This window comes from Camelus dromedarius, chromosome 9 (genome assembly GCF_036321535.1).
Source record: "Camelus dromedarius isolate mCamDro1 chromosome 9, mCamDro1.pat, whole genome shotgun sequence".
Lineage (NCBI taxonomy): Eukaryota > Metazoa > Chordata > Mammalia > Artiodactyla > Camelidae > Camelus > Camelus dromedarius.
Genome location: NC_087444.1, coordinates 30352279 through 30376561, shown reverse-complemented (window position 1 = coordinate 30376561; position 24283 = coordinate 30352279). Strand labels below are relative to the sequence as shown.

At 38.7% G+C, this 24283-nt stretch overlaps 1 protein-coding gene across 1 annotated transcript in view; it reads left to right on the top strand.

Annotated features, from left to right (window-relative positions):
* The window catches only part of CNTNAP4 (contactin associated protein family member 4), a 224572-nt gene that overhangs the window by 188879 nt on the left and 11410 nt on the right, over window positions 1-24283 (top strand). Inside the window, exons 16-21 of the mRNA XM_010997777.3 lie at window positions 3098-3268; window positions 3980-4198; window positions 15003-15242; window positions 16691-16915; window positions 18340-18473; window positions 19324-19411. Coding sequence (XP_010996079.3) covers window positions 3098-3268; window positions 3980-4198; window positions 15003-15242; window positions 16691-16915; window positions 18340-18473; window positions 19324-19411 — 1077 coding nt within the window. The remainder of the gene's footprint in view (window positions 1-3097; window positions 3269-3979; window positions 4199-15002; window positions 15243-16690; window positions 16916-18339; window positions 18474-19323; window positions 19412-24283) is intronic.

Below are 24283 nucleotides of genomic sequence, written 5' to 3'. Positions count from 1 at the left end.
CTTATCTTATTCACTTTTAGGAAAGGGAGCATCACCACACTCATCAAGCTGGTAAATATGTGCAGCTTTTTGCGTGTCAATCGTACATCGTGTAAGAGGTTTAAGAAGAGAAGGAAAGGTAGTGTTAGCATGTCGTACGCATTTTTATTTTAAAAGTAAAACGTAGTGTCTTAAAAAACAACATTTTTCAAATACTATTCCTTTTTTAAAACATCTTTATTGAGATATAATTCACATAGCATACAGTTCACCCATATGAAGTGAACTATTTGGTGACATTTAGTATACTCATAGCATTGTGTAACCATGGCCGTAATCAATGTCAGAACATTTTCATCATCCTAAAAAGGCACCCTACACCCTGTCATTTTTTCGTTGTTCCATCTTTCCAGCCAACTACTCTACTTTCTGTCTCTATGTCTGCTACTTTTAAAAGAAGAATCATTATCATTAATGAATGATAAATAAAAGTTTAGCAAAAAGGGTATTTTTTAAAGTACTTATAATCTTAATATTCTGCTAAATGAAGTTTTCCTGTATGGGCTCTTTTTACTTTATGTATGGACTTAAACACTTAGGACAGCTTCCTTTTCTATGTAAAAAACTGTGTGAGCCCCATTATTCATTACAATTTGTTTTTAATTTTGGAAGGTCAAAAGGTGGCATCCCTGAAGGAATCTTTCAAATCTCCAGTACCCTATATTGAATTTAATTGAGAATATATTAATTGTTAATTAGTTTTATTATTACTGATTATTAATTAATTGATTAGACTAATCCATCATGATTTGTTTTTGCTGAGATGATAAAAAGCATTCCTATAGCAAGTGATTGCCGTCAGGTCTGCTCCTGGTGCGGCTGAGGGGTTTTTAAACCACCTTAGCCATGGAGTGTCCTCTCTTCAAAAGACCTGCTGCTTTTGCCTGGCGCCTGCCTGGCGGGCTCTGTTCAGGCCCCTTTCTCTGAGGCAGCCCAGATCCTCCTGGGTGCTTTTTAGCACAGTCTGTAAAGAGCTGAGCTATGACGGGCCAGTAATGTTATTTGATCGTGGAAACATTGGCCTTCGCTTTCTTTATAATTGTTGTGTATTAGCTGCAATTTCTTAATTCAATAAAATGTTCATTTATTACCTACTGTGAGTCTGTAAAATAAGATTTGCTCACTAGACAAACTAGGTATTATGTGTGTGAGAGTTTAAGCTACCTTAGGTAATACATTGTTTGCATCGCTGTAGAAGCAGTCATTGTAAAGATAGCAATTCAAAGAACTGTTTCTCTGCTGCAGCCAGGCCCCTGAAGCTCTCTGTATGATGCCCTATTGGGTTAGTTGTGATACGAAAATGAAACACTTGGAATATTACGTTCTTATGGTAATATTATCTAATTTAGACCTCTAAGTAATTCTGTGTTCCTCTTTATAATCAGACCAAATGAGTAAGTATTAATAATATTCCATAATTTAAAGTTACAGCTTTATTTTAACGTTCATACATTTCAACAAAAAGGCATTTAATTCCTTCTAAAAATAGGTCAGATAAAAACTTTTAAGAACAGTAATGTGTTCTTACTCCTGACTTGATATTTTGCATTTTCTTGCACTCTTTCCTAGAGATAAATCAAAGTGTCTAAGCATAGAAATAGCTGTAAAATGGAAATAAGGACAAACTTGGACATACTCAGAAAATGCACAGTTTTTATTTGGCTGTAGGGGGAAAAAAGCCCTCAAAGTGTATTCTCAGCTGAATAAATTTGGCTTTAAAATTGTCCTCATATCAGCCGAGAATTGACTTCTGAATCAGATCCTTAGGAAGAACAAAAAAATTACAGTAGATATAAACACTGTTTATTTGGGTCCAGAATGTCTAGAAAATAAGTTAAAATCTAAGGAACAAATAGAAGCTGAGTCAAGTTTGTGACTTTTAGCTCTAAGTAGGTCTCTGTTCTCTGCTAACGTAACAAACTGTTGTTTTGAAATTACTGTGTTCCAGTGTCAGAGGATCAATACATCTTTCTTCCAGGAAGGTAATTCAGTAGGAGAATTTTACTCAGTGCTGTGAGTGCATATGAAAGCAGTTGCTTAAAACTCAGGATGTGTATTTACTTTTGATGTGTTGAGGACTTGCTGGTGGCCGCAGCAGCACATAGTTCATTTCTCTGGTACTGCTTCTCAAGAGCCACGCACATCCAGGTGGATTTCACTCCCCTGTCACTTCATACCACTGCGTTTAGATTTTTTCCCATACTTTATGCTATGTAAGACTTACAATTTTTTTTCAAAAGGAAAGTTGTAGATATAACCAAAAAATGAATGAGAAAGTGAAGATAAGAAGTTGTATTTGTACTGAAATTATAATTATAGTCCACACAATTTTTTGCAGATGTCTTACTTTATACCCCAGTTTTTTAAACATTTTGTCCTTATTTTGAGCATTTTAAAACTTTTTGAGAACCCCTCTCCTACTGTCTACTTCACTATTATAAGCAAAGTAAAATGTAATTTTTCGTGAAAAGAGCATTTTTATGAGAAAATCAGCATAGCACAGAGTAAGCAGTGGCTTGATCTTTAATTAGATGAGAATATTTTGACTGCCAATCTCAGTTTAGAAAATTACAAAGCCCATTAATGAACACAATTAGTTGAAGGTGTAACTCTGTGAAGTGTGTGTGTTTAAGAAGTGTTAAAATAAAAAACACTGAGCTTCTTTAGAGTTTTTGTTATTCAAAGTAATGTAGGTATTTAAATTTCAAGTTAAAAAAAAATTGTCTATTACTGTTTGCCAGATCCTTCTCATAACACGTTGGCATTCAAGCTGAAGGCTGTGTTTCTTACATGAAGCATAACATTTAGACCATTTCTGCAGTGACCATTCCTCTCCTGTGTTGGAAGGAATCTGGGATTTCAATCTTTGTAAAATCTCCAATCATGTTCTCATATCTTGTATACTGTATAGTTAATAGAAAAAAAGAAAAGCAGGTTTGTATAAATGAGCAATCTTTTCACAGTTAAAATGCAAAAATAAAAGTAAAACAAAATGTAGTTACGCCATTTATTTTATGAATTTATTTTCTTTTTGATTTTTCTCTTTTAAAAAAAACAGGGTTATTTTGGAATTCGGCTTCCTTCAACACTGAGGCTTCATATCTTCATTTTCCTACTTTCCACGGAGAACTTAGTGCAGACGTGTCTTTCTTTTTTAAGACAACAGCTTCATCTGGGGTATTTTTAGAGAACCTGGGCATTACCGACTTTATACGGATAGAGCTACGATGTAAGTCTTCTTTTTCCTTCCAAGTCTGGAATTCTATTTAGCAGGCAACCTTTTAACTAAGTTTTAGAGTTCTGTGTTTCTACTCGATCAGCTGTCTCTTCATTGTGTCCTTTTGGGAAAAAAATTATGATATTAAGGTAGCATTTTTGCAAGAATGAATTTATATTTAACGTGTGATCATTTGGGAAAATTGTTAGTATTCTCTAGAACCAACTTAAGTCTTTTAAATTCAAAAAATTAAAAATTTTTGAAAAGCGAAATTCTCACTTAATTTAATCACTTAATTAAATCAACCAGCCAAATTATTTTGATATCCTGACTGCTATTAGTATTTTGATATCAGATGTATATTGCATGCTTTTGAAATTATATCAACTTTGAATCACTCTAAAAATTATTTTTATATAAAATACCAGATGCTAGTTAGTTTTCTTGCCCAAGCTAAAGAACTTTAGTTTTTATCAGTATAAAAAATTAACTCTGGGGATGAATTTCTTAGAATCCTTTTTTTTCCCTGCAAATATAAATGTATTTTGATGTCTTAGTTCACATCTATTCTGTACCGACATCACTGGTTCCTTCCATAAAGTTCTAACCATTATCTTCACGTTTAGTGATTGTTTCTGCTGTGGTGCTGTTCTGAGTGTATTGAAGACGCACCTCTCCACCACCGGGGCTCACATGAACCGTCTTCATGTCTAATATTTGCAGCTCCTGCAGTTGTGACCTTTTCATTTGACGTGGGGAACGGGCCTTTTGAAATCTCCGTGCAGTCACCCTCTCACTTCAGTGACAACCAGTGGCACCACGTTAGGGTTGAGAGGAACATGAAGGAGGCGTCCGTTCAAGTGGATCAGCTCCCGCCGAAGACGCAGCCTGCTCCTGCTGACGGGCACGTCCTCTTGCAGCTCAACAGTCAGCTCTTCGTGGGTAAGTCCCGTTTCAGGCAGTTTGTCATTCAACTGTAGGATGTAAGTGCAGAGACGGGCCAAAATGAGATAATGACCACACCACCTTTTGTGGAGAACCTGTGCTCCAGGCTGTGCCCGGGGCTTTCTTAGACTCACAGCCAACCTATCAAATGGGTCTTTTCTGTGTTTTACAGATGAGATAACTGAGGTTCACGGGCTTGAAATGACTTGGCTTCAGAAATCCACCTAGTAAATGAAACTCAAATTTGTGTTTGACTGATTCCTAAACCTGCATTTTCCCCTCTTCCAGTTTTATTGAGATGTGATTGACACACAGCACTGTACAACTCTAACTTGAACATTCTTAATATTACAGATTATATGATTGTCACAGTCTTTTTTTTTTTTTAGCACTAGTGCCTTTAGCATGATACTGGAAATGTTTCTCTTCCCTGGGAAGTTGAAGATGCCTCCTTGTAATTCCAGCTGATGCCAACCAGTTACCCCTGCCAAAAACAGGCCAAATAGCAGGGGCGTGGGGAGGATGAGCAAAATGTGTAAAATCCACAGTTTGACCAGTTTGACCAGTTCTTCTGCTGGTATCCCTTATTTTGCCCATTTCCCTGGTATCTTCTGATCACCTACTTTATAGTTATATTCAAATGTTCCTTTCTTTTTTAAATACATTCACTTGTATTTATAGACTTAATAACAGAATCCTTCTGGGTGTGTTTGTTTAATTTTGCATCTTTGCTAATTACAGAACTTATCAACCATGAAGTTCAGGGAATTATCTCTTACTTGATCACTTTTCATGTATTTTAATGTAAATAAGGACACAGCAGCACTATCACGCAGGGTAAGTTCTAGATTATCAAACATTATATTTCAAGCATCTGTAAGAGTTACCTTCTGGAAGAAAATTCATCAGATCCCCATTACATCTTCTGTGGCTTAACAGCCCTGTTTCACTGACTCTCTCTCACTGCAGAGGATGAAGCTTATTTGTGACATATTTGGCTAAGACGTATTTGAGATTTCTAATGAACTTATGTACTTATTATTTCTATCACTTATTCTTTCACTTAATAAATATTTGATGAACAGCTTCTATGAGTAAGGCGGTATAACAGGCAATCTAATCATGATCTTGTGGACGCTCCCCTGACTTATTTAAGGGCATGGAAATAATAAAGGAAACATGAGAAGAAATACATAACTTTTAATAACATGCTAGGAGCTCAGTCAGAAAATTGACATAGATATTTCTCGAGTTATAGAAAATAAGAGATGGCCACCACAAAAGGTATGGCAATTTAAAACCTGTCAGTATCTAGAAAATAGCCTTACTATTCTTAGAAACTGAGAAGGCTGAAACAGTCCTCGAATTTTTCAGTGAAACCTGCTGCAGTTTACTTGTGCATGACCTTTCATTCTTGGTATGAATCTTAACTTCAGAGAAACAGAGCCCCTGCGTATTATGTCTGATAGGAATCCGGCCTTGACTTGATTCCAGGTAGCTGTAATGGATAGAAGTCCTATTATAGCACCATACAGACGACTGTGTTAGAAGAGACTTGAGTCTTTTGCCATGAATCATGTGTTCTAATTTTAATAAGAATCTAAGAGATTTCATCTGTGGAGGCAGTTGGTTAGACTTTTGACATTCCCATGTGTGTGAAATTCAAGGGCGATCATGTTACTTGAAAGTTTTAAAAACTGAAATCTTTATTGTATTTAAGTCAAAGTCATGGAAAATTAAAAAGGAAAGGCAGAAAGAAAGATCTCTGGGAAAAAAAGTGGTATCTATTAATAGAACTGTACTTGTACAGTTCCCTGCTTCCTCCTCACAGGTGACTGAGTAAATTGAAATGATTAATGTGATAATACTCAAAGATGGACCCATGTTAAGAAAGAGGCTTGCAGCTTTAAATAGAGGCACATCATTGGCTGTCAAGAGGCCACATAAGGTCTGTTTTATCTTTACCACCAGAGTGGACCACTCTTAGGAAGGGGCCCCAACCAAGTTCATAAAATAACTTGTACAAGACAAAATATTTATTTGTCAATTCACAACGTTACTAACTAACAAATAAGAATGTTTTTATTTCTAGATGAAAACATCTTTTCCCTGTAGAAAGATTCAATGGAACTTAAATTATAATTAAAAGATTATACTGAATTATAATGCCAAATAGGTGAAAAAGTAGTAAAAAAAAGAAAAAACCACAGTAGTAATTGCAGGTAACTTGACGTAGCACTTACTAAGACCAAAAGTAATTCTCTGCCTTCCTGAGTACATTTCAGGAAGAGACAAGAGACAATCAATTAAAAAGTAAAAAAAAAAAAAAAGACAAAATAGGGCAAAAAACTATGTATATATATACACATATATATAAAATACACACTCATGCAAGCATCATACACATATATACGTATTCACATATGTATAATGTCTGATAATGATAAATACAGTAAAGTAAAAAGTAGAGTGAGGCATCAGGCAACAATTTGGTTTCGGGGCTTCTATTTCAAGAAGGGTGTTCACAGAAGTCCTCTCTGAGAACCTACGTTTGAACAGAGGCCAAAAGAAGCAGAAGAGGGAACCCTGTAAACACCGGAAGGAAGAGAATTCCAGGCGGTGGAATGAGCTTTAGGGAGTCAAGGAGCTAGTGGTGGGGGCCGAGGGGCATCAGGAAGGGCGGTGCGGCGCGCGGTCAGGCTGGGTGCTGGGCCTTGTGCGGCCACAGCAGGGACTGTGGATTTCACCCTGAAGGGCAGATGAGTGCTGTAACCTACTCCACCTTTTCCATGGTCTCTCTTCTCGCCTTGAGGAAAGTGGGTGGAGGGAAAGGGTAGAAGCAGTTGCGGCACTGGTCCCTGTGTGGGACGGTGGGGGCTGGGATGCCGGGGACCCCAGTGAGCAGAGGCGGCCTCTGTTAAACGAGGTGCACACAGCTCGCTACCGGTCGGTTGTTGCTCTCGGTGTTCCGCTCTTTACTCCTGCTCATACCTGTCAGCAAGGTCTCTGGGTTCCTCACGTCATTTCTCAGTCTTTAATATCAACTGAAGTTAGTTTTTCTGGCTTTCTTCCTTTGTCCTAACTTGCGGCGTGATTGAAGGTGTCCCCTGGCTCCACAAATACAATACAAATACACAAATACAAAACAAACTTTTGCCAGGCTGGAGACCTCTGGTCATTCTTCACAGTCCGGGGAAAGTCTCCCACCTCCGTCCTCTCCTTCCCTGAGGTTCCACCCGCCCCACGATCACACCCTCACCAGGAAATCGGGCGTCTTTGTTTGTGTGTTCTGTGCCAGCACAAGTCAGAGGTAGAAGGACCTTCTCTTCTAAACTGTTCCCCCGTGTACTAGTTAGTTCCTTCAAATTGTTGGAGTGAAGTCTGCGCTCAGAGCCAGCGACTCCGAGGGTGACTGGGAATCTCTGCTCTAATCCAATATAATTGATTTTCTGGTTAAGATTTTAAAGGGCAGTTTCATTTCCCTTACTCACAAGTTCGAGAGTTTAATTTGTAGTTCACCCATCCATATTAAAAATAATTATGAGTAATCAGTATTTTCAAGTATGCGTAACGACTATCATTTATATTTAGGTATCAGGACAAATGAGTGAGATAAATGTGATTGCAAAGAGTAGGTCTACAGTTTTCAGCATAACTTTTTTCTCCTAATAAAAACATTTGAACTGACACTGATGATGATGATGATGTTTTAAATTACATGGAAACACAATTTTTGTAAACACAGGACAAAACAAAGTTAGAGTCAGTCAGTTTAAGTTTGATTATGTTATTACTCCAGCATTTAGTAGTTTCAGCTAGAAAGATACCTTCTTGTTTGTAAACAAATATGACAGAATACATTAAAACTATTGTGGAATATTTCAAATATCAAATAAAGGTATTTTATGGTACTGCAAATATGAAATGTTAGGAATTTCAATGATGTAGAAATGTGTTTGAAAGAATTTCTTTAACACTTTTATCTACAAGTAAAATGTGGCAGGTATTTGAATATATGTTAATTTTGATTTAAGTTCTATTCTCCAGCTCTGTGCCACCATAGGCAGGCCTATGTTGATGATATTTATTGACATTACATTTTTTTGAGATTAAAGTTTTTGGCAGTCTCTCAGAATTGACTCCTGCAGAAGGAGAACATGGAAGAATCCAGTGTATTTTCTCCATCGCTTGCTTCACTCTCTCCCCTAAAGATCAGTCATAAAGGGTGTTCACATCTCAGAATGAAACTCGGAGGCAAGACTAATGCTTTAACTTCTGAGCAAAAATCAGTGAAAATAAATAGAAAGCATGATCACAAATGTGATTCAGCTGGGCGACAGTAATATCTGGTGGTTGAAATAGGAATAAGGAAATTATACTTTCAGAGATTCAGCTAGTGTTAGCCTACACCACAGGGTTATAAGACGGAGAGATTTTAACAGTCCATGTAGTTCCCAGCATTAGCACAGTTATTGTTGACTCCGCTGTAGGATGGCACGCAAGGTGAAGGAGTGGTGAGACCATGAACACGAGTCCTCGTGTGGAAAAGCTGGCATTAACGCAGTGTGATAGATGAGAACAGTAGCGCCAACGCCATGCATGTCTTCCCGTCCCCAGGTGACCTCAGCCAGCACATTGCTTTTCACAATGAAAATGCTCATTCGCCTTCTGTTTGTAGCCCCTCTTTCTCCATTTGTGCTCTTAGTTGTGCTACTGGGCCTTGACTGACCTTTCCATGTTCTTTCATTCTGTCCTTTTTTGTATGTGTGTGATTTATGCCGTATCTTGTTAAATAGTCCTAGTCAGAGGTGCTGTTCCTTACCTTAAAACCTAAGGTTAGCAACACGATGCCAATTCATGTATTTAACATCTGCCCTTGACCTCATTAACACTCAACGTGCAGAGTCACTGCTGCGATTATAGGTCCACAGACATTCTCCAACCACGGAAATGTTGTAGAGAAAAGAATCCATCCATATTTTAAAGCTGAAATGTGACAGTGGTCATTTTCTATTTTGGTTTGTAAACTCAGCATTTTTCTTAGAAGCATCTTAAATTAGCCTTGAATTGATTTTCATTCAACCAGCTCTGCAATTTTTGTTTGCAGCCTAAATTCTTTCACTGACAGGTTTTCAAATGGGGCAAACTTCATTTCAATTCTTTGGGACTAGGACCCAAAGGAGAGGTAGGGACTCCTGACATAGAAGTCATTTGCATTGCATTTGAATTGCATCAAATCTACAGATATTTATTGAGTATCCAGAGCAAAACATTTCTAAATGCCATACACAAAATGCCATGTTTAACATACATAATGTTAAACCCTAAGCATGTTGCAGCTCTGAAGGCTGATTTTCAACCTAGTTACACACCAGTTATCACTTGGGGAGCTTTTGGGACACTGGCAGTGCCAGTAAAAGGTTTATTTACTTGAGGTGATGGGCATTCGTGTACTTTCAAGGCTGCATGTTACAAATGCATCCTTGTGCTGGTCTTTGGCTGATCATATGCTTGTGTTTCTGGTGGGTGTGTACCTAGGATTGGAGTTACTGGGTCGTAAAATCCGCATATGTCAAGCATCAGGAGACGCTGCCAATCTCTGACCATTTGGATTTCCTCCTTTCTAAAGTGGCTGTTCAGATCTTTTGCCCATTTTCTGCAGGGTTGTCTGCTTTAAAAAATAATTGTAGGAATTCTTTATATATTTTGGATGAGTCCTTCTCAGATAAATTTATTGCAGATATTTTCCTTTCTCTCTGTGGATTGCATTTGCACATTGTCAATGAGGTATTTTGATGAACAGAAGTTCTTTATTATATGCTACATTTTTTCTTTTTGCTTTGTTTTGTTTTTGATAAGCTAAAATATAGTTATAGGAAGAGAATGCCAAACAACTTTATGTTTGAATAATTTTTATTAGACTAATTTTCTTTTGTAGTCATAAATATGTTCCCTCATTACCAAAGTCCAGTGCAATAAAAGTCACATTTCTCTTTAATGTAATCATATCATTTATTTCAATTATCTTCTTCTCCCCTCCTTGAGACGTCTTTTTCATGAATAGCCAAAGAAGTTCCCAGTGCACTTTTCAATGTCCAGTGAGCAAATCTGAGTGATTGTTGACTAAAATCAGAATTTAAATGGGATCTCTTGAGATCAGGGAATATAGCTAATACCATCAACAGTTCATTTCTTTAAAACAGACCTTAGTATGGTCAAACCGGACAGCTGCCGTGGCCTTAAGTCTAAGGAGACCCACTTTTCCCTGCTGCTACTCCCACCAGGACATGTGCTCACACTGACTTTGGTTCAGGGAAGAAGACTGCGTTTTCTGCCTGTGACATGGTTGCTTACAGCAGCTGCCTCTTTCAACTGTAATAGTCCTTTGACTATGAGGCAGAACAGGCCTCCTCTTCCCAGCCCTCCTGGGACCTTGCTGAATGAGGAACATTCCATGGCAAAGTTGTAGCAGGGCTTCCAGTCTCTTAGCTCGGTACACTAACTGATACCATAACTTCTGCAAGGCTGCATCCTCTGCCAGATGTAGGGGATGGCTGGGAGACAGGACTAAAGATCCGACAGTGATGTGCCGAGGACCCCTTTTCCCCGACAGTCCTGGCCCTGGGCCCAGCTCACGTGTGCCTTCACTTTCCTGCTCCCAGTCGCCTGTGGTCAGGGCCTTATGGCCGCATCTGTGCATGGTGCCGTGGTCAGAGGGAGCCCCTGTACCCTGCCAGACAAGCTTCTGTGACTTTGGACTTTAAAGAGAGGCATGGGGATCTTGATTTCTTTTTCCCTCTAAGACCCCTGGGCAAATTATGCCTTTGTTCCCAACTACTCCTCAATAATATTCAAGCACGGCGCATAAATAACTTGCCATTAAAAAATGAAAGGTCTTCCTGCCACAAAAGTAGCAGAAACTTGGCATAGGAAAGAGCCAGCTTGTACTCTGTGACAATAGAATCTGTCACTGAGACCAACTTCCTGAGGGTAATGAACATGAGAAGAGGACTGAGCTCAGTCTCCACTCAGCACCAAGCACTTGGTGGGTGCTGCACCCCCATACTGTTATGTAAGGGAACAGGTTCCCCTGTATCCATCCACACAGGAAGGCTGCGCATTCGCTTCACAAAATACTTGGTGTTTGTGAAGTTCCGGAATCCATTATATGTGATATAGTATGGCAGGTAAATTGATAGAAAATTAATTGGAAGACAGTTGCAAACATAATAACTCAGCAGAAACATCCGGAATCAATTAATCAAACTGCAGCTCTTTTTAATTGGACATACTCTCACCCGGAAAAGTCACTGGGATCTTTAATTAAGCTTTCAAGCCCAATCCCATTTACATCAGCCACGTTTTCCTGAATAGTTGCAACTTAAAATAAAAGGTTATTAACTTGAAACCTAATGGTAAAGTAAAAACCCTCACTACATGTATGCTGCAAATGTTTACTTTTAATTAGACATTACATTTTCTTGGAAAATTTGAAATGTAATTTAACATTTGATGAGGCAGACATTGAGTCTTAAAAAGTACAGAATTAAGAAGTCCTGTTTTGTGAAGCTGTGTTGATTTTCTTCTCCCTACCCCAGATACTATTTTAGAATGTTTTCCACACATATACATGCGTATGTTTTCCTGTGAATATCCCCGTCCTCTGACCTTCTTCTCCACCTGTATCTGTCTCTGCCGTTAGCAGCATGTGGTGATGATGTGTTTCCCTGTCTGCATCTATTACTAGACGTGAGAGCTTTGAGAGCAGGGTCAGTTGCATGTAACTCAGTACCTCCAGTGCCAGACATGGTGTCTGGCAAAGGGCTGCTGAATAAACCTTACAGAACTGAAATGCCAATCAAACCAAAAATGATCTGCAGGGTAGAAGAAAATCGAACTTTTCTTCTTTGATCATATTTTGGTTTGGAGAGGAAAGGGGTGTCCTTGTAACAAAAGGCCAACTGTAGGTTCTAGTCTTAACTCTGCTTCTAACCAGATGTGTTTATTCTAAAATTTCTCAGCTATGGTCATGGGCTAGTTCCTGGACTTCTCTGTGCCTCTAGTTTCTTATCACGTGAAACAAAACAAAAGAAAACAAGAATGAAGGAGTTGGAATGGATGAAAATGAATGTATTCAGTTGGTGGACTCTGGGTTATTTACTTATTATTATGTCACTTGCAGACTGAGATCAGCCCCTAAATCAGAGAGACTGGGTGTTTCAGAGTGATAAATGCATAGCAGATCGTGATTTAACGTTCCTGTGTACTATAAACTCTACACCATGATTTAAAGTAGTGTAACATGAAGTAAATGAAATACACCAGAAGTACACCTCTAATCCAGACTTCACAGCATCTGGCCCGCCTCCAAAGAGTTCCTGGGCCAAAGCTAAAAGCAAGGCTTCAGGATGCCTTTACTACCCAGAAAAAAAAACTCCAGCAAGGATGGCGAAAGAATCTCTGTCGGAGACTTGACTCTGAGCCCTAGACATTCTCACGGAGTAGAGTTAGCAGCAGCTTTGAGGTGGAAGGAAAGAGAAAATGTCCCGAAGATCAGGAGAGAAGAGAGACTTCAGAAATGGCAGGAGATTGAGTAAACGTAGGACAAAGGCAACAGGAAGACTGTCCACTGTTCCTGAAACTCTGGGATGAAATCAGCTCCTGGCCAGCCTTGCCCACGTCACTGGAATTGTAAGAGGTCTGGTTCCATATCATACTTCATCTGGGTTTGTAAATAGGAAATATGACCCACATCCTCAAGACTTTTATACTCTTCATTGAAAAGCACAAATTATGTCAGCTGAAGCCACTTGAATACGGACACTTAAATACAGTCATTTGAATAGGGACCATTATGTCTATGAATCTGAATTATAAATGGCATTAGTACCATGAGTCCAAAGTTCTCAGGAATTCTTTTAGTTGCCTCTTCATGGTATTTCATTATCCAAAATACAGAGTTAATTTATTCATAAATATTCATTGAGTTTTATCGATATTCTCAGTCTCAGGGACCCAAGCATCCCTCTGAAGAAAGGCTTTTCCTCTTTTCACCCTGTGAAGCCCCAAGCTCCACCTCCTACTCCTAAGGTACAATCTGGTTTAATGAACCAGTGAGTTAATGATTAATTAACGGTAAATTAGTTGAGTATTAATAATTAGTTATGATTAATGTTAATCGATAATTAGTGTTATTATAAATAGTTATTGCACAGCACTGTTCTGTGTGCTGGGTTACAGTGTGATTGAAGCGGCCCTTGATGTGCATTTTGATGGAGAGACGCTGATCATATACAGAGTAAACTGTTAAAATGTAAAGCTTGCTGGATGATGACAAAGACCTATTTATTTCGGGTCTTCCTGGCCAAGTTTTGGTTTAGAAATACAAATTTAAAAAACTGTTTAACCTTTGAGGATGAGGAGATGTTAAGTAATTAAGACCAGATTAGGAGCTGGCTACATGAAGCGGCAGCGGGTGCTGGGGGGCGGTGAACACGTTCTAGGATGAGAACAGGGACAGAGCAGGATACGATCCTGGCGGCGAGGCAGCGGCATCTGCTCAGAGATCAAGCTCCATTTTAGAGGCCCCATGACCATCCCCCTGCCTCTGGGTAAACCGAGTAGATCAGCCATTTAGATTTTTTTTCCCCTGAAAACGCTTGATCATAATGCAGAACAATTACATATAGATTACTTACATGAGGATACAGTGTTCCTACTTCGCGTTGTGAGCATTGATTTATGGTACTGCTGGGCACAAACTGATGGGCAGGTACACCCAGAGCTTTCATTCCCACTCGGATAGTGCTTTAAACGTGGGCGCAAGTGACCGATTAAGATTCACCTGTGTGCTTATTGACCATTTAGATTCACAGCCATATTTCTGGCCCACACAGTCAGTATTTCTTGGAGCAAGTCCCTGAGCCTGTATTTTTAAGGAGCATTCCTGTGCGGTTCTCATATTCCTTAACATTTGAGAACTTCTGCCTTAAGGTAGCAGGGTCTGTTTCTACCCAAACGCTGTAAATGTCTTCATGGGGGGCTTGATAAATGCATGTTGCCATACATCAGTCAATACATGTTACATCACTGTGTGTCTTCATTTATCCCCTCTCCCGATGTTGCTGAGAATCTTTCCAAGCTTAAAATAATGAACGCTGGTCTGACTCTTAGAGAAAATTCACTGGGAAATATGCCCAACGAAAGCAAATACTCTGGTGCTCAGTCTGATGCTGTGAGTTTTTGATGAAAGGATAACAGCTCAAGGACCACACCCACGCACAGTCAAGCTAGAAAACCTCAAGGATTCCTACGGACTTCTCACTGAATTAAAATTGTCCTGGCATCAGGATCGGGTTTCAATGTGAAAGACAAACTTCGCTTACCCACAAATATACGCTTATTTAAAATTGCAGGAAAAAATTGGTTTCTACATAAGAGTATCAATGCATGTCACTTTTATTTGGAATGAAAGAGCCTTTATGTTGTTCTTGGAAGTAAAGAGACTAATAAAAAAGTCTCCAATGTAAAGTTTAATAAAACGCTTTTAGAAAACAAATCTGTGACATATTCAACTTCTGGGAAAAATTGAATCAATATTTTCTCTTTGATCTTTTTGAATCCTTCTAACATTGTGCCACAGATCATGCTTCCCAAATTACATTGGCTCGTCTAACTTCGGCGGTTCCCCGTTAACGCCATGGTTGGGGCCGGTCCCTGTGAGGCCTCAGTTTTGTTTGGTCTTTAAATCCTGAATGAAACACCTAGGAACGTGTTTGCATTTGCAGTATTTCCCTTTTAGGTGGAACGGCCACCCGACAGAGGGGCTTCCTGGGATGCATCCGGTCTCTGCAGTTGAACGGAGTGGCCCTGGACCTGGAAGAAAGAGCCACGGTGACTCCGGGAGTGGAGCCAGGGTGTCGAGGGCACTGCAGCAGCTACGGGAAGTTGTGCCACCACGGCGGGAGGTGCAGGGAGAAGCCCCGCGGGTTCTCCTGTGACTGCACCTTGTCCGCGTACACGGGGCCCTTCTGCTCGGACGGTGGGTGAGACATGGTACCCACAGGGGGACCTATCCAGCATGAAAAAACCTCTAGTAGTGCTTCTCTGTGTAGCTATTTCAAACAAAAATATTTCCACTTCTGAAATTTTTTTTTTTGAAAATTACCTGTTTTATACCAGTCACATTTCATTACTTAAATATTTGCCTCAGTTGTTTAAAAACTAGTGTCTATTGATGATAAAGACCCAGTGGTCACTTATAAGTGTTGTAAAGTGTTAGCTGCTCAGTCTGCTTTTTTTCAATCTACTGTTGATGCTCTTAAATAATCCATGTGTCAACAATGTGTCCCACGGGGTAGTTCTCATTTTTTAAATCATTAAAGGCATTATTGTTATTTTTCATGAAGATGGTCAACAATGCAAAGACATTTAGGAAGATTTGTTGTTTTACTAAACAAATTTTTTTTCCAAGAAGATAAATAAATTTTCCATTAAATATTGATGTACAAAAAAAAGAGAGGTTCTCAGGCATTTTGCTCTATGAAATGCCGGCTGTCTGTGGGTGAAGTAAAACAGTGGACTGTTTTCCAGCTAGTCTTGTTCTCTGATCCGTGTCATGAAAGAAGGAAGGAAATGAGCGTAGTACTCAGCGTTCTGAACAGACTTCTCTGAATATGCAAACGTTTGTTACACGTTCGTGGTTCCTCATAGAAAACTGTCATCCAGTTTAATTCAGTTGCTTTATTTAAGCGTTTCTGGGCTACTGAATCTTTTCATCAAGGAGACTAACAAAAATTGGCTCCAAAGTGAAGCAATCCCTGATTTGCAATAAAAGCATTTGGGATTACTTAACAGAAAGTTGGCCAAAATGCACTGTTCATCTACTTTTTATCAAGAGTAAGTTATCCTTTAAAAACCTACCAGTGGTGACAAATCACACACTTGCTGCTACCATTCTACATGCCTCACGTTTGAAGTTAGAACTGAGACCACGTCCTCACAAGCACATGCCTTGATTTTCTGAATCTAAATGATTTCCAGTTCATCTTTTGAAGTGCAATCAGGAGCAGTATTGTGCATCTGCATGTTACACTGGGTATGAAGTGTATGTCATAGATAGTAAAACTAGCAAAACAGACAGACAAAGCCCCTGAAGTGCTGAGGGGGTGGAGATGTGGCTGTGCCACCCAGAGCATCATCCACAGCTCACGTTCAGCAGCTGCCCTGACATCACAGTATCGGACCAGGCAGAACTCAGGGAGTCCCAGACCAGTTTCCCCTCCTGCCAGCCTCTTCGTTTTTATGCAGATTTATTTGTGTGTGTGTGTGTGTGTGTGTGTGAATTCGGGATATTAATCTCACTTAAGTAAAATGACTTTTAAAAGTTTGGATAATTATTTCATTAATTTAGAAACTATCAGTTAATATAACTGAAACAAGATCCCTGTACTGAAAATTGTTTCACATAAAATGTGTATATCATTTCAGAGATTTCTGCCTATTTTGGATCTGGCTCATCTGTGATTTACAATTTTCAAGAAAATTACTCCTTAAGTAGAAATTCCAGCTCCCACGCTGCTTCGTTTCACGGCGATACGAGGCTAAGCAGAGAGACGATCAGGTTTAGCTTCCGCACGACGCGGACGCCAAGCTTACTGCTCTACGTGAGCTCCTTTTATAAAGAGTACCTTTCAGTCATCATCGCCAAAAATGGTGAGTGCTTGTCAGGTGAGAGGACACTGAACTAGAACATAGATCAGTGATAAGACGGGTGGTTCCCGAGTTCTTGCTCCTTGAACCACAAGCAGGAGAAAGTGTGCCTGTTCTTTGTATTCAGGGTTGTTTTTTCAGTGCTGTCCTTTACATTTAATCTAAAGGGATTATTTAAAGCACTTAAGATGCCTTGATCACTTTGTCATTTTGATAATTTAACATATTCAATATGACTTTTTAGTTTATGTATAGAAAATATTTATTCTGTTTTATTATTGCTAGAATCTCTTTACTATTCCTTGGGAGTGTCAGTGCCAGCTTTGTGGTACATTTTGAAATCAGATGCCTATTTGTACATAACGAATATTTCCTTCAAAACAAAGTGGAGAAGTTTTGAGGGAATGTCAACAAACTAGCATTATGTATAAGAAAATGTCCACGAAATCATCTGTTGTTTCCAATTTTAGGCAATAAAACCTTCATGGGAAATGCTAGTGCCTCCATGCAGGGCAGTGATAGGTGGCTTAGGACGTGTGTATGCTCCAGAAGTCCTGTCTCAGAAAGCCCCTTACTGTTACTGTTCTCTTCTTTTTATCCGGATTAGAGATTAAAATTTCATAAATAAATTCTCTGGTTGAGGAAAACAAATGAACATACAAACATGTGAATGTGTCATTTCAATTAAATCTTATATGGCCCCCAGGGCACTGAACACCGAAATAAAAATAACATTGTTCAATAAGTTTATTTCTCCTCACTGTATACATTTTGAGCTTGAAGCTAATCTATATATTAGGACATTTTCTTTGTTAAGCTGGAAGACATCCTGTGAAGTAAATTTTTGACATCTTTGCAGACAATTAAGTGAGTGGCATTAATTCTAATAGTAAGTTTGGCTTAAAACTATTCATTTTACCCTAATTTCATTCCAAACTCTATGACTGTGACCACTGGGAATTATTTCTCATCTTTAGTGAAACTATATTTGCTTATAATAATTCCATTAATCAGTTGCATTTCAGAAATGGTAGATACGGTTTTTTTGAAAGATAAGATTACAGAAACAGAATGTTACTGCGATATTCTACAATAGTTTGGCATTTCATAATGTACTAAATTTTTTTTTTTTAGGTTAGAGGCTACTACAAAGATTTGCGTGTACTTAGTCACATATTTGACAAATAAATATTTAATTTGCGGGAAAGAGCCTGCTTATTAGCAGCGTGTCTGGTCTTGATTTTGAAAACAGTGCACTTTCACAAGGAAACTGACTTCTAGGAATTAAGCTGAAAGGGTAGATCCAAATGAACTATTGTAAAATTTTCCCAAGAAATTAATAAACAATAGAAAAAGGACTCTGAGTTTTTAAAAGTAGTTTTTAAAATACAATTTTAACTAAAATGTAACTTTCCCCCTTACTTCAGGGAGTCTGCAGATCAGGTACAAGCTAAACACTTATCAAGAACCCGATGTTGTTAACTTCGATTTCAAAAACATGGCGGATGGGCAGCTTCACCACGTAAAGATCCGCAGAGAAGAAGCAGTGGTGTTTGTGGAGGTAACAGAGAACATGCAGCACAAGCAGTGGTTACAGTTATGACTCCCCGGCAGGAGGGACCTGCAGCAGGAATTTGATAATGAGTGGATGAAACAAAGACATCCTTTCAATGCCGCTCAAGCCCAGATCATAGACAGACCATCAAATGTGCTCAGTATTTTTAAGCAGTAAGATTCTGTCCAATATGTTATTAGTATTTATACATTAAAATGCCAAACTTTTCTATTTGTTTTACTTTGATCAGGAGGGAAATGCTTTTAGTTAGTTTATCCTAGTGCAGAGTAGCATGGTGGGACCATGGCTACTCTCATGCAACCAGCTTATTTCAGATGGGTATGAATGTGGCTGTGATTCTAGCACAGAAATTAATGACTGCAATACCAGAATAAATTTTTTAAATGATGTGAACTACAGCAGAGAAAGTGGAATTATTCATTCTGCCAGCTTTTGAAGAAAGCACTAATGTTTCAGCTCTCTACATAGAAGAAAATTTCTTAGCTGGATTACTCAAGTAAAAATAGCCAGCTAAGTAAAAATATCAAGATGAAAATAACTTGTATCTTTTTGTTGGTTTTCCCAATTTCGGACTTTTTACACAGTGGAGAAAAATAAAGTGAGGTAAAGGGCTAGAAGGTGGGGTGCAGTGGTATCTGGGTGTACCACAGAAATAGTACAGAAAATCGTACTCACCTTTGTAGATGGCTAAACTCTACATTTGGTTTTTCTAAACCTCTGGGGCCATATTAACAATTGCCTGTTTTATCATTTTCTTTTGTCCTCCTTTCGCTTCCTGTCCTCTTGTCAACATTGCCATCCGTTGTGGTGTTGGCACCTCATGTAACAATCGTAGATTGACGAGAATGCGAGGAGACAAGTCCACCTGGCATCAGGTACAGAATTCAGTGCGGTCAGATCTCTTGTTCTGGGCCGGATTCTAGGTAAGTAAAAGGAGAGACCTTTCCCTTAATAGTGTTGCATACACATGGATCAGAGAGTCATGTTCCAAACACACATCCCCCCCACATACAAATTCATCACGCTGAAAGGTGAATGAAAGGCTCTCTTGCCTTACTGCGGTTCTGAAGGGCATGATAATCAAGGCAGAAACTGTACTTTCCTGGAGGTGTGTGTAATCATTGAGTAAGGACTTCTACAAGAGAAGCAAGCATTCTCCTTTGATAGTAACACCACACTGCTCTCTGCCACGCCTCAGTCCAGCATAATGAAACATGATATTGCTCTCACACTTCAAAAATATAGGATAATAAAGGTAGAAATTACAGACTGTGTATCAGTCAGCTGCCAGATACACAAACCATCATCTAAGAATAAAACTAAGATTAGGTCTCGAAGAGAAGGAAGGAGAAAGCAATTTATTTTCTGCTAACGAGTGAACATGCTTTAGGTAATGGTCTGGATCCCGTCTGTCTTGTTGAGACGTTGTTAGTGGCTGGCCACTCCTGCTAGAACTTGGGACTTACCACCCCACATCTTATCATCCTCATTTCTAGCCACCAGTTACTTCTGATAATAGCATCAAAGTAGAAACATACTCTTACCATTTTAACATCAAAATATGTATCATTTTTTAAAATACTTGCCAACAAGGACTAACTAAATAGAAAGATGGGCAGTGAATTTTAAAAGGGATTTTCTTTTTAGTTATAAAAGTGGGGGTGGGGGATGTCCTGTACTCTGGAGTTTTCCTACTTTGATATTTGACACTAACCTGGAATATTTTGTCCAAGATAGTAAGTGGAATCTTTTCTTTTTTGACCTTTCAGTTACTTGTACCTTGATGAATCATTTCTTGTATTCCCTGTATGTAACCTCAGAATCTTGAGAATTTTTGATTAAGTGACTGATTAAAATATTGGCCTTTGAGAAGGTTAATAGTTAAGTTTATAAATATTTATTGGCTTTCTAGTACTACAAGATAAGCACCAGTGTTGTGTGTTCTTGCTCTTGAAAGAAACAGGGGAGATATTAATTGCAGTGTTCTTTCAGTATGCTATAGTGGACATAAAAATATGTACAAAGTACTATTTAGGTATTTGGAAGCTTAACTGGAAAATTCCAAGTGAGTTTCACGGTGTAAATTATATAAATTAAACTACAGTAGTAAAAAATCAAATAATCATAACAAATCCTTATCTCAAGAGTTCCTCAGTCTAGCAGGGTCTGAGATGAGGCATTGCATAAAAATGTAAAACACAAGATAGAAAATTCTAACAATTATGCATAATGTTGATAAAATCATATGTTCGAAGAAATAACATTTTCAAATTTAATGCCAGTTACTGATGAGAATATTTTTTGTGAATAGAAATATGTTATGTAAATTATTAAACAATTGGGAAACTGATCTGCATTCTACAAGGAGGATCATATTAATCAAAAAGTAGAATAACAACATTCATTATATAAATATTTGTCTCCTTTTTGTAATGAATAGGGGAGATTAGCAAAGAATTAAAGATATTAATGTTTTTATTCAAGAATAGCGTATTATGAAAATGCATGTCACTCATGCTGAGAAGTAATACTAAAGTTCAAATTCAGCAATGAACTTTACGGTCGAATCAATTCATTCTCCTAGGAGTATCAGTGAGGACTTACTTGGCATGCACCGAAGGTGTGGATCTTGACCAACTGATGCTACATCCAAATCATTTGTAATTATAAGAAGACTGATAATTATGATCATTTGGTGTGGTGTATGAATTTATAATAAAATGTTATGTAGTGTATTATGATATTGTAATATGGTATGTTAATTTATAGTAAAATAAGTACTAAAATGGAGCTGTTAATTTTCCAGAGAGTTGCTCAGTCTTAAAATTTTTTATCAAGTTGGTCGGGGTCCTCCAAGAAGCCTTTGCCAAGACAAAATTAACTACGTGAGGGTTTTATTAAGGGGACGCTTATGAAAGAGAACTGGGGAGAGATGGGGCCAAGACTGCCAGAGCCATCAGATGGCCATGCACCTCTGCCTTGAGATGAAGGAGAGAGGGAGGGAAAGTTAGACAGATGTATCCTAGACTTCTGTGCAGTCAGGAAAGGTTACGCAGTCTTTGGGGAGGCCCTGAATCTGAGGAGTCCCGTGTGTCCCAAGGACAGGTCTGCCTTAGAGTCCCTGCTGTGATGAGCCATTGGCTGGGAACGGCCACTGGGAAGTAAGGCCTTGGCCCAAGTATAAAGATGGATTTCAGGGCCCAGCAGCTGAGGCCCTTGGTCAGTTACTCTCATCTAGTTGCAGGTCTGCAGGACACATTCTCATAGCCCCCCAGTTATCAACTATGTTTTTCATTTTTGTAAGGCCATTTGGCTCACTTATTCATTTAGCATGTATTTTACCCAGAGAATGCCACTCAGCAAAGCAACATTGCATCTGCCCTCACAGAACTTATGGATAGTGGATGGTCATTACATACAGATGATCATTATACAGAATGTTCCTGGGTATCTCATTGAGTATAATGTCCCCTTTGTTGCTTTAAATAAAACAGTACCCTCCAAATTAAAATAAATTGAAATACTTGTATCACTTTATAATTTCTGAATATTTCTTTTAAGGGAGCAGAAAATAAACATTGACCAGTTTTTTTTGGAGTTGTATTTGCCTACGTTTTCAACCAAAGGCTTAAGGATTTGACCATCCACTGCCATTTTAGATGGAAATCCAGAAATGTAGGAAATTCTTCCCCCACCCCACCTTTCTCCAGTACTCATTTCTTAAACTTAGGAAGAATCATAGGGGGTAATTTTGGATTATTGTGACTATTAACCCAGTGTTACTAGGAGATACTGAAAAGGAGGGTAAATTTTAGAAATAATGTGAAGCTGTACAATGATGATACGGAGGCCATCTCTAATTCCCTATTACACTTGAAATATTTAAGGACTCAATAACTTTGGCAGTAAGAGTCATTAGTAGTTGGGGGTGGTGGTGGGAAGATCATGGTTTTAGCCCAGCAACTCAGTTCAGATACTCCGATATCAATACAGTACAATAAATTTGCTTTTCATACTCATATCTGAATATCTTGAATAGTTTTATGATTTATTTGAGCAAAAGCTGGACGGTTATTTTCACTTGTTTTGAGAAGTAGTTTTTGTGCATTAGAGGTGACTGATGACCGTTCGTGATCACTCTTCTCTTCTGAGGCCCCCAGAAGTGCACTCAGCTGACTGCGGGGAGATGGAGGCCAGAGGGAAGTAAAGTCTGTAGTCAGCTAGGAAAGGACACCTACCCAGTCTCCCGTGAAGAGCTTTGAGAACAGTCTCAATGTGTCAGGAATCCTGTATATGAAACTCACTTCAACACCCAGAGGTGAGGGGAAAAAGTCAGTTAGGTAACCTACAGGCACTGGAATTTTGTAAATATCCTGTGAAACATCTCTTAAAATAGTGGAGAGATTATTTTAAAAGCACACTTTAAAAGAGGAGTACAGTTTAGATAAAGAAGAATAAGGAATCTCCTTGAAGTCTTTTTTTTTTTATTCATCAGGTTGATTTCTTTTACTATTTTCACAATTAAATTGTCACAGATGATCTTCAGTGCTTGACATGACTTCATCCTTGTGGAAGCTTTAATGGTTTCCAGAGAGTCAGCTATATCATTCTGAACTGGCCTCACCTAGAAACTTAAAAACCCCTTTCTCCTCATCGTGGTACATGAGCGTGGGTCAGAAGTGTCATGTTCCAAAACCAAAGAACACTCATGATGCTGAAACATACTGTAAGCTGATTTTACTTAGAGAGCAAATGATGAGGTAGACATTCAGAATTTGTCAGAGGCACGTATCATCACAAGTACGTGCTCCCGGGGGGATGGGCAGGTACCCTCCTCTGACTAGGATGTCCCCCTCATCACTTCCATTTGGCAGTCACACATAATAAAACAGCTCTCCTTCCACCTCAGAAAATACCAAATGATACAATCAAGTCACAAATCCCAAATTAAATATTTATCAGCTGCCAGAATCTAGAACCCTCATACAATGATAAAGCTCGAATAATTTTTTAAAATAAAAGGGAGAATGCAACTGTTTATTTCTTTAATTACTGATGTGCTTTAAAATGTTCCTGCTCTGGGAATAAGTGAAAAGTAAAGCCATGATCAGGGACTTACACCCTTGTGTGAGTGAATTTAAAGAACAAGCATTGATGGAAGAGAGAGAGAGAAAGAGGCTGGAATTGGCGGGACCTTTGGGGTGGAGAGTGGGCACAGCCACCGCAGAGAGATCCTGGACAGACCAGCCTAGTGATGACTGATAGGACTGATCTGAACCAGGGCAGTGAAATTCGAATTCTGCTAGTTCTGTCTGGTAAGTGTAACAGAGGGTTAGAGATGGTTTCCATGTCATCATAATACAATTCAATATTGTTACCTATAAATTATCCTCCTTGCTCAATAGCTGCTAGTAATGCTTGTTAACAATGATTGGAGCTAAAATTGTTCCTGGGGTTCATCCTCATGTGTAGAAATGAGTCCTGGAGGACAGAGAGAAAGCAGATCCTCCCTTTCTGTTCTTCCTTCTAAAGAGGCAGTCAGTCTCATGTCATTTCTTTGTTAAGTATGTTCAAAATGTATTAAGTACTGAGGCCAAAGTGAATGATTCCTCAATCCATTCCTTTAAGAGACCTCTTTACTCAAAAATTATATAAAAAGAGATCTCTTTACAGTGTAATTAATCAAAGGAAATATGCAGGTGTAAAGTTGTTGACTAATTTATTCAGCTTTTATTGGGTCACAATTCCACCACATGAAAGAAAAAAAATCTCAATTAAAGTTATTACATACTCTT